Here is an 11924-nt window from a genome sequence, read left to right as displayed (position 1 = left end):
CTTTACAACCATTCATCACTTGGGCCCACCTGGGCTTACATAGCATGCGACAAACTCTGAAAACATAAACATTAACCTTATTAAGACACGATGACACCCAGGATCTAGGTTTGGGAGAGCTCTGCACTGGCTACCATGACTTGATGGTCTGGACCCAAACCCCGATGTACACACCTGCGATCTCAGGATATGCTGACCTGGAATGATGTAAAACAACATGAGTCGCGAGACTCAGCAAGCTCTAGAAAGAAAGGCTGAGGGTTTAGGATAGGACTCTTCCCATGACACCCCATGCAATTCATGTCAATTAAATCACGCCATGTCATGAGCTATACGTACCTTACTTCTACATGCATAACATAAAATAAACTACACATAAGGAACCAGGGGCCCACATAAGTCAAACATTGGCACCCGGGTCCCACATACAAACCTGTTGTAGTCTAACATAGGCTACCATATCATCATTCTCTTAGACCAGCCTTTTCCTGACATGGTCGGCTTTTCCTGACATTCAACATTTGTCTTTTCCTGACACTTGTTACATATTTTTCCTGATTCCCATCATATTCTCATGTGTTCATCATGTCATACATCACATAATCATATACTTCCGCGATCTTGATCTTCCCTCGGGCCAACCCCGAGCTAAAATCTAAGCCGAGCCGAAGCTCACATGAGTCGGTACTCCCGACACCTGGCACGGTACTCCCGTCCAGAATAACAGTAACATTAGAACCATGCAATGCAACACATAAGAAATGCAAGGGCTTCCGTAGCATAAACGTGATGACAAGGCCCCCATAAACCAAACATCAGGCCCTGCTACGCCCACACATAAGAATTCACACATGCGACATGCTCTAAATGCATATGCTCATCTAGGGTACCCAAGTTGGCTCTTGGACCAACCGGGTCATGCAAATGCTCATACATCCCATCACACACAAAGCATGTCCCCACGTGAATGCAACCCAGCCCTTTGTAGCACACACATCATGAAATGCACAAACCAAGGCGGGAATCTGGAGTACCAGCTCTTCTGGCCGTCTAGCGCTTATCGTAACAACCGATGACTGGCGCCCATACATCCAGCCATCAACTGCCACGACCCACGGTCAACAGTCAGTGGCTTTGTACCCATACCCTTAGACACACTTACTGACATTATTGACTTTATATCTTCCCAGCTTAACTTTACATAACATTTTTCCATAACTCATAACTCCTCATGTACATAACCACATAACATCGTAATACCATTCTTATTACTTTTCATCCACATAAAGTCATCTCAACATACATAATAAACTCTTTAACACATTTTCTTAATTCTAACCATAACCAATTTCTCTAAGAACCTAACCCCAACGGGTTCGGCATCATTCCCAAGGAAAGCGGAGCGATACGAAGCTCCGTGACGGTTGAAATAAAAGACGCCATGACATCATTACTTAGCTTATCCCATTAACAATAAACTTATTAATAAAATAAAAGTCGTAAAATGGTTACTACGCGGATTATTATTATTTATGCGTAGAACCGAGTCAAGGTGAGGGAGGGTTTAGAGTATAAGAAACCTCAAAGACTTTTACGGGAAATAAATAACGTGAGAAGAGGGTTAAGAGCTTGCCTGAAAATGGTTGATTTCAGCCTCTCTTGTGCTCCCGATGCGAATTAAATCACTTCCTAACAAATAACACATCCGGAACGTAAATTAATTATTTCTAATCGCGCAAAATTTATAATTTACACATATCATGCTTCTACAAATTTTTACCCACGTACCTGATCACTTCCAATGCCAAAAATTCCAAAATCCTTTTATTTTTCCTTATTTCCTTTTCTTTCCTCTCTTTTCTTCCTTTCCTTCCTTTTCTTCTTCTTCTTCTTCCTTTCTTCTCCTCCTCCCCGCGCCCGCTGCTCCCTGCTCGCGCTGCTTCTTCCTCTTTCTTTCCTTCTTCTCCTCCCTTTCTTCTTTCCTTTCTTCTTCTTCTTCTTCTTCTTCCTCTTCCTCTTCTTCTTCTTTCTTTCCTTCCCCGCGCGCTGCTCTTCCCACTTTAGTGCCCAAGCTTATCTCATTGCACTCAACTCAATGGCATTAAAGCCATAAAAAGACATGGCCAAGACAAGGCCACGCCATGCATACACACATATAAATATATATATATATATAGTAAGCAATTAATTTAATTTAAGTTAATTTGATTTACTTTCTTATTATTACTATTATTATTATTATTGTTATTACTATATTTTATTTTATTATTTTCATAACTACTTTCAATTAATTTAGTTAATCACCTTAATTTCCTTTTTTTTTTTTTAAATATCATAAATAAATATTTCTCAAAATTCCTAAATATTCTAAGATATCCACAATATCCAAATTAATTATTTTTACTTGTCTCCAAATTTTTGAGATGCTACATATGATATCTTCTCTTATATATTTTTTTATTTTTTCAATCTTTTTTTATGTTTGGAGTTATATTTATAGTTTTTTGTTACTGAATCTATTTTCATTAATTCTAAGCAAAAAAAAATTATTAAGATTTAATCTAATACTATTATAAGCAATTCCTAATATAATTATGTAAATGCACGAATATAATTATTAAGTTATTATAATTAATTAAATATTATTTATTTATTAATAATACAATATATTAAAAATTACTAACATATTAAAAAGAATACAATATATCAAACTAATTTATTATAATTATTAGATTTATTATATAATTAAAATTTTAAATAAATATTAATTTGATATAATAGTTTAAATTATTTTATTATCATGTTTTAGATGATTATGATAAATTATAATTTAAATTATTTAATAATTATCATAATTTAAATAATTTTATCAATTATCATAATATTAAATTATTTTTTTATCAATTAAATAATTATTAATATAATTTTATAAATTATTTTATTTTTTATTTAATAACTAAATATTAAAAAAAATTAAAAAAACTATTTCCCACCCACCCCAAATTGCCAAATTCCCATTTCTCTTATCTAATCTTTGGCCAAAACGTAAAACCCTAACTCACCCGCTCTTCCCTCTCTCTCTCTCTCTGAACTACCGCCGCCGCCGTCGACCCCTCCGCCTCCGTCTCTGGTCGTCGTCGCCGCCTCGAGATCTGCCGCCGGTTGTCATCGCCGCCTCGAGATCCGCCTCCGGTCGTCGTCGCCGCCGCTCCACAAGGTCTGGTTCTCTCTCTCTCTCTCTCACTTCCTCTCTCTTCCCGACTCGTTGCACCTCCGGTCGTCGTCGCCGCTACTGTTATTTGAATCTGAAGGGATTTGATTTTTTTTTCTGTGCTAAAATGAGTGGTTATAATCTGGAATTTTCCAATTTGATTTTGTCTTGTCTTGATAGGGTTTGGGCTAATTTTAGTATCTCTTCCCATCTTGTTGGTTAATCTATTAAATTGTTATTATCTTATCTAATTATTTTGGTTATCTCAATCGTAAGTAGCATTTATGCTTGATTTTCAGTAGATTTTATTTCAGATTTGAACGCAATTTATCTCTTCATAGCCGGCCTTTATAAATAGGTTGCTAGTGCCGACACTGAGAGTGTTTTTTTACAATGCCTTGGTTCTGGATTGTGGGTGCAATGGTTAAATGAGGTTCTTTTTCTTTTGCGCTCTGTTAAGTGTGGTTTTTTCAAGAACCTGTTATAAATCTTATGTATTTTCTTGTAATATGTTTGGATCCAGAACGATTGTGTATAAATCTATTGCTTGCTTGTGCTTATTCATGGAGTTTACTTGTATTAAGAATTTTATTTTTTGGGGGGGGGGGGGGGGGAGTATTAAGAACCTGTTATAAGTCTTGTGTATTTTCTTGTGATATGTTTTAATGCTGCAATGCAAACAACTATACTATTATAACGGTTAGAAGTCCAATTTGGTGTTATGAAGTCCTTTCAGATTTACTTGTTATTTATTTGGACTTCAGAATTACTTGTTATTTATTTGGGTATATTTGTAGTATTTTTTACATAATTTGGTTAATGGTTATGCTATGAAATTTTTTTATTTAAATTTGAGTTTTATTTTATTATTAGTTTAAACTCGAGCTCATAAACGAGCTTTTGTCGAGTCGAGCTCGAGCCCGGCTTCTGAACAAAATAATTGAGCTTTTAATGATTCGAGCTCGAGCTTGGCTTGCAAATGGATCTAAATGAATTTTAAGCGAGCCGAGCTCGAGCTCATGAAGAACAAAATGAACCCGAGCTCGAGCTCCAGACAAATAAACCGAGCCAAGCTTGGCTCGGCTCGGTTCGATTACAACCCTAATTACTCGATTACATGGAGCATTTTACTCAATTAAAAGAATCAATATTCTGACTTAATTAGAGATATTACTTAATTACTCAATAAACATGAAATAATACTCGATTGAAAACTTGACTTACTTGGGATGATCGCCCCCCGATACTCGTGCCCTCGATTACGTCAGGGCAGATAAATTGCAAGTGTGAGACTTTGCCTCACTGTGTAGGGTGAGGATCGAACTCATAATCCACCGATATATCGCTTGCCCGACCGCTCGACCTATGCCCTGGGGGCGAAAACTTGACTTACTTGATTAATATATATTTTACTCGATTATTTTTACAATTATTCTTTAACTTTAAACATATTGTTTTGGTCGTCATCATTTAACAAATTTTTTTCTATTTCCTTATTAAATCAAAACCTTAATGACATAATAGATTACTCAACATTTGGAAAAGTGGTTAACAATTTTTGCTTGATACATCAGCTCAATTTCTAAGGCATGAAACGGTTAACAGTTATTTTAACATGGTTGATAATTTGGCCTTATGTTTTAAAAGAATGCGTATGATTTAAAACATAACGGTCAACAGTTATTAAAATTTATCAATTTTAATAATTAAATATCTAATTTATCATTTAAATTCACATTTATCAAATTTGCACACCACAAAAAGAACTACTGTAACACTTTTTTACAATGGTTTTAAAAATCATCGTGAAATGGAGTAATTTGTAGCAGTTTTAAGCTTTAACATTGCCATCTTATATAGATATATATATTTTAATTTTGCAACAATTTATCCATATTTTAACAATAATTTGTAATTATTGATAATATTGGGCTGATTTTTTAAAAGAAATTATGACAATTTTAAAAGGAAAAAAAGGAAATACTTGGATAACGACCCATATCCAAACGCCCGACCCGATCCAACCGGGTCCCCATATATGGGTGGAGGGATCTCTGTGAACCCTAGCCTCTCTCTCTCTGCACTCATCGCCTACTCCACCATATCTTTGTCCTCTCTGTTCTTTAGGTGGCTAGCCACCGCCCCTGCCATCGACGACCAAGGCCTTTTTGGTCATCACATCTACGTCACCATCGTTGCTCGATAACCATCGCTGAGGCTCGACCATTGCCTCCTTCGCCACTATGCTTGGCCATCGTGAAGCGCCACAACCACTACATCTCCGCCTCCTCTGCGATTTTCGGCCACTGCCTCTTCATCTTCTTTGCCCTTTCTGTCCAGGTCTGCTCTCTCTTTATTCATTCTCGTCACTATATATATATATATATATATTCATGGGTGTGTGTGGGCTGAAAATTAAAAGTTAGATATACAAAGATCTAACTGTCAGATCTAACCCATTTTTGGGTATGTTGGTCACCGCGGTGAGGTTAAGCTGTTGGTCGGTCCTGATTGTTGGAATCACCGGTCGGCGGTGGGTGAAAGTCTAGAAATTAATTTTCAGATCCAGCTTGATCTGCCGTTGGATCGACTTCTTTTTCAAGTATATTGCTCACCGCTACGAGGGAAGTTTAGTGGTGGAGTTGGATTACTGTACCCATTGGTCAGAGCCGGAGTGACAATCGGCTGTCTGCTACTGGCAGCTGTGGGTAGTTGAGAATGGGCTTGGGCTTTCTTCGTTTTCAAGGATTTTGAATGTTCATGCTTTTGTTTGATACGTTTGTGTAATTTTGTTTTGGAGAGTTTTTTACTTTTTGTGGAGTTGCGGTGCATACCTATTTTTAGTGTTCAAATTGTGCCAAGTATGGACTCCATGAGTGATGGGGATTTAAGTACCGATCACCGGAACTACTGGCAGGCTGCTGGCTGCCAGCAGTGACGCCACCTTTTTAGTTGTCCCTTCAATTTTCCAGCTAAGGGGCTGTTTGGCTGCACTAATTGGGTTTTGGGCTTTGGGCTTTAGGCTTAAAATATTTTAGAAAATGATATGGGCGTTAATTATATTAAGACTGTGGTTTCGGCTTGGTTTTAAATTATAAATAAATTGGGCCTTAGTCATAAGACAACTTGCTCGCCTTGGGTTAAATCTTGAAGAATCACCTCTTTAATACCTTTTGAACCATAATAATCGCTTCCCATGTTGATATTTGAGGTTAATGCCAATAATTTTATGTTGGATTAATGTGATTACATTTTGTTCTTTATTTTTATCTTTCTCTTTTGTGCTCTTGCATTTAGTTATTTGTTGGTTTGTTGAGTGTAGTGAAGGAATGGATGCCTATAATGAAGTGGGTTACAAAGCCCCATCAGAATTTCAGGAAGATGGGAGGGACTCACTTATCGACCTTAATTTAACAAACTCAGCTGAGCTTTGGCTCATTCAATGGCCAATTAATCAAGTAAGCTTTCTTATTTGCTTATGCCCATATTTTCCTATCTAAATGTTGTTTTAAATATTGAATCCAAGCATTTGCATTTCTAGTGGGGAAAATGTAGTTAAGCCCTTTTTGAGGTGAAAATATGATATTAAAAAAAATTTAGTGTAGTTGCAATATCGTTTCATTTGTTCTTGAAGCAATTATCAATTTGAGTGTTCCATTGATCACAACATGGCAATCTGTTCATATGGAATGAATTCCCAAGAATTTACCATGTGCTTGACCCATGTACTTGTGACAATATAGTCGATCTAGGGAAGTGCCTTTCTCTACAAGTTCAAATATTGCTTGGGTATCCTTGGATCAACCAATAGGCCTATGCTTGAGGTCAACATCTCTCTATTTAAGCAAATCTCGATTTAGGTTGGATACAGTTCCCTATAAAAATAGCTCCTATATTTACAAAAAAAAAAAAAAAAAAAAAAAAAATAGCTCCTGTTTAGAACCCTCCATTAGATTGACTCAAAGCCATATGTTTGTTTTAGGATATTCCTTTGTGCCTAACTACACACTTAACCATAGTTGTCAGAGGTGGGCAAGTCACCATAGTAGTTAGAGTTGCACTCTGTGTGCCTCCTCGCCACTGAGGCACAACTCCATGCTTGAGGAGCTGCATATGTGCACGAGGTGCGTGCCTCATGCAAGGTTCATGAGGCTCATAGCTTGTATATTTTATTGTATTAAAACCCTAGTTCTTGTTCATTTGTTATCTTAGATCCTATTAGCTATTTCTTGTTAATTTGATTGCCTATTCTTTTTTATCGATGAGAGGAGAACCTAGCTGTATAAGCTGGAGGTTTGTCAGATCTCCCACTTATCGGGATCCTTTGGTAGTGATTCACTTGTTAGACAACTAGTCTCATGTCTGCATTTTGCTTCGTTTTTCTTTCTTTCTTCTAATTTCTTTGCGATTTAGAAGAAACTAATTGTTTGTTGTAGTTATTTTTCGTTTTTGTGTTTTTCTCTATTTTTTCTTTCTTTTAATTTTTGTTGCAATTTAGAAGCATCTAATTGCAAAGAAACATATGTTTTTCATTTTGTGCTCTTCTAAGTTTTCTTCTCTTTCTTCTAATTTCTTTTGTAATTTAAAATAAACTAATTGCAAAAAAAAATTAATTGTTTTTTTTTTTGTAAATGTTTTTGCTTTGTGTTCTATTGTAATTGTTTTTTCTTTCTTTCTTCTAATTGCAAAAGAAATTAGAAGAAACTAATTGATTTTTTGTAATCTTTGTTTTGTTATAATTTTTTCTTTCCTCTAATCTCTTTTGCAATTAGAAGAAACTAATTGTTTTTTTGCAATAATATTAGTTGTTCCTATAGGGTTGGCTATTTGTCGTTTATGATTTTATGAGTTTGCATCTACCTCCTTATAGATATAGCCCTGACCACGGTTCTAGAATCAATGGTTCTAGTTCCAGAACCGGTGGTTCCAATTCAAATAGAAAGGTGAACCAAAATAGACGGTTCGGTTTTGGTTCCTTGATAGTTTTGGTTCTAGTTTGAACCGAAATTACAATATATTATAATATCTAATTATTTATTTTTTAATAGGAAAAAAAAGAAAAAAGGGCTTGGACTTAGTTTATATAAATCAAGTAATTTAATTTATATAAATTAAATTGCCTACGTATCCTTTTGGGGTTTAAAGGAATCAAAGTCCATGTAGTTCATTTACCATTTGAATTTGTAACCCCCTTACCTTAATTGGAAGTATTTTCGGAAGTACTAATTATTGTGCTTTCGGTTGTGGTCTCATATAAATCTTCATTATTATTATCGATGATCTCTTATTGTTTAACTTTCGCTTTGGTCCAATCATCCACAGAAGCTTGTGCTTGAATTGATTTAGGAGTCATACTTGATTGCATCTCATCTGAAATACTTCCTCCCGTACTAAATGCTTGTTCAATCGCCACCATTGAGACAGGAGTTGCTAAAATTTGTTTAGCAATTTGTGATAAAATAGGAAAATTGCTTGAATGTTTTGTCCCCCATTCTAAAATTGGAAAATCTTTCAAAGATGGAAAACATTTTAGAAAGATTTTCCAATTTTAGAATGGTGGAAAGAACATTCAAGCAATTTTCCTATTTTATCACAAATTGCTAAACAAATTTTAGCAACTCCTGTCTCAATGGTGGTGGTTGAACAAACATTTAGTGCGGGAGGGCTTATTTTGGATGAGATGCGATCAAGTATGACTCTCGAATCGGTTGAGGCACAAACTTGTGTGGATGATTGGATCAAAGTGGAACTTAGACAATAAGAGATTGTCGGCAATAATAATGAAGATTTATATGAGATTACAACCGAAGGCACAATAACCGGTATTTTCAAAAATAATTCTGTTTAAGGTAAGGGGGTTACAAATTCAAATAGTAAGTGAACTACGTGGACTTTGATTCTTTTAAACCCCAAAATGATACATTGGCAATTTAATTTATATAAATTAAATCCAAGCCCTTTTTTCCTATTAAAAAGATAAAAAATTAGATATATAATATATTGTAATTTTGGTTCAAATCGGTTTGAACTGGAACTGGAGACAGTTCAGTTCTGGTTCCAATAGGTTCCGGAACCAGAACCGTGGTCAGGGCAACATTGAGTGCCATTTTTATAAAGTAAGGTATCTTTTATTAGAGAGACAATTGACCAACTTAGAATCAGTTTCTGAAATAATACACCATAGTTCAAACAAATTTACTATCTGGAGATGACTTGCACGGTGGCCCAATGATCTTGACTGGGGATGAATGTCAACTTTATTGTGTCATTTTATTACCATTTATTATAGCTTGGTCTGTATTAGACTGAGATTTTGTTTTGTTTTATTTTTATATTGTGAACCATTGGGTATATTAGATTCTTCTGAGGAATTGCAGGCTCCTGATTTTGATGGGCAAGAGATATCATTGAAACTTCATCGTGATGGACAGCTGGGCAGTTTTGAGGGTTCATCAGGCAAGTATAAATTTATAAATACATATAGGACTACTTTTACGTTACACTTGCTTTCCTTCATCAATCTTTGACAATGGTATGATGAACATGCCGTAGCTTGTTCAAAATATGATATACAAGCTTTAGCAAACTGTATCATGGTGAAATTTTGTCTTGATTGCAGGAAAATCATATGATGTGGTCAGTTTTCGTTCGCAGGATCCAGATGCTACAGTTTTCATATCATCTTCAACAGAGGCAAAGATTGGTAGGTTCTTGGATATGTCAAGTATTTTTCTTGTCCTTTCATTTCCTACTCTTCTGCTTGAAATTGTCTTGGTGTTAATGATAATAGGAGTGCTAGGATCTATTTTGTTCGTAATGGATAATGCTTACCTTTTGTGGTTGCAATAACATAATTGTTTATTTATTTGCAGAGTGCATGATTAAAAACAACTACTCCACTGTTGCCTTTGAGTTTCAGTTTTTGGATGATATTACCTACCTTTTTGTTTCAACTTCAGGCTTCTAGAACCCCACTGTTGCCTTTGAGTTTCAGTTTTTGGATGATATTACCTACCTTGTCATTTCAACTTCAGGCTTCTAGAACCCCCCCCAGTGCCCCCACTTTTTGTTTTTTCTTTCTTCTTTAAAGTTATTTAATTAGAGAATAAGTGTTGTTTTCGTTATGCATATGCATTATTTGGTTTATTGCATTTGCATTAGGGTGCAGTCAGTTTGAACCAAAACCTAGTTCAATTTTTTGGTCACCAAGATTAAAAACTATATTGAATTTTGATGGTATGAAATTTAAATAAATGATTGAAGGGCATAAAGGTTTATTCGTGAGATATTCCTGGTTAATGAAGGGTAGCACTAGGAGGGTGAGATTGAGTATGACCCAAGCTAGACATTGTTTTCCTTGGTGTCCCTTTTCATGTTTTAACGCTTGTCATTTCCTATAGTACCTCTATTGATAGGCTCCAGGAACAATAGAAGTGTCAGATAGGGTTCGTAGGTGGTGTCTGCTGCTGGCCTTGCATTGGAAAAATATGGTTTTTTGATCTTTAAGTAGGGTTCTCAAATTCTTGAGGGATGAACATCCCAAGGTCATGCCATTAGCTGGTCAGTTTAGAATCAATTCCAAATGGATCTTATTGGGAAGGGAATAAAAGTTTGGTTAATTGGAACAATTCTTTTTCTATCCACTTTTCTTTGATTGGTGGTTCCTGATTGGTTGTTGCAGCAAGGTAGGGTTTGAACTGAAAGGTGTATTTATTAGGGTGCTGGTGTTCGTGGATTTAACTGATCTTTTCATTAAGGATAAGTTCATTCTGTATACAAAGAAACAGGGAAGAAAAGAGAAGAAGATTGAAGTTGTTTGTTGTTAGCAGTAGGGAGTATATTCGAGTCTACGTGGCAAGTTAGTTGCTTTGACAAGGTGGTATGCCTTGGAGCAGTTTTTTAATGTAGTTGCATGATGCTGTTTTATTTCTTGCAGTCGGGAAGATTTCACGGCGGGTCTCCTTTGTTCATTATCCTGAGCCCAGTGAACTCCAGGAACGGAACACCAATAATCAGAAGCAGCAGCAGCTGCTGTATCAGAGATCTGGGACTTCCTTGACCACTTCATCCCATCAATTCACTACTCCTACTCGTAGTATTAGGCCAAGAAACCCACAATCAGGTGGTAGCAGCAGCCGATATAAACGTTCTTTATCTGAGGTGGGTGAGCCATCATCAAAACCTCCGAAAAGAAGGCATGATGTTGAGGAGTCAACCAGATCCAGGGGCCAGTCCACCCAAGACTCTGGGCGCGGTCATAGCATAGTAACTTCTTCTGGATCCTTGGAGCGTTCTAATGAAAGCAAAGCCAAGAAGAGAAAGAAACACGAGTAAAGGGTATTTCACATGCCAAATGTTGATTTCTCTTTGTAGAATTTTGAGGGTGATAGATAGAGAGAGAGAGAGAGAGAGAGCAGAGTATGGGTGTTCCAGCATTGAATTATTGTTTTGCTGGTCTTCGACAACTTAGATGTTGGATTCAAATTTACTTGAAGAGGGTGAAGTTGCAAATTCAGTTATTTATTTTGCAAGTTGGCTTGTCCTTGTTCTACATCTTCTCTTGAAATTTGCTAGTCTTCTAGGTTGGGGATTCATGTTTGTCCTTGGTAATGCTAGTGACTCAACACAATCTTTGAAATAAATTTCAAATTAAAATTTATTTTGCTCTTAGGTTAAGGGGCAGATTTGTTCACCATTACAAAAGATCGTTCAT

At 36.0% G+C, this 11924-nt stretch overlaps 1 protein-coding gene across 1 annotated transcript; it reads left to right on the top strand.

Annotated features, from left to right (window-relative positions):
• Nucleotides 1-3022: 3022 nt before the first annotated feature.
• Nucleotides 3023-11762, top strand: LOC127798035 (mediator-associated protein 2). The gene is made up of 5 exons (XM_052331314.1): nucleotides 3023-3217; nucleotides 6534-6669; nucleotides 9589-9667; nucleotides 9831-9914; nucleotides 11148-11762. Exons 2-5 carry the CDS (start codon nucleotides 6541-6543, stop codon nucleotides 11543-11545), a joined length of 690 nt encoding a protein of 229 aa, XP_052187274.1. The 5' UTR covers nucleotides 3023-3217; nucleotides 6534-6540; the 3' UTR covers nucleotides 11546-11762.
• The last annotated feature ends 162 nt before the right edge of the window (nucleotides 11763-11924 follow it).

This window comes from Diospyros lotus, chromosome 3, assembly GCF_014633365.1.
Source record: "Diospyros lotus cultivar Yz01 chromosome 3, ASM1463336v1, whole genome shotgun sequence".
Classification (NCBI taxonomy): Eukaryota; Viridiplantae; Streptophyta; class Magnoliopsida; order Ericales; family Ebenaceae; genus Diospyros; species Diospyros lotus.
Note: the sequence above shows the minus strand (reverse complement) of the source record. Positions and strands in the feature narration are given on the sequence as shown.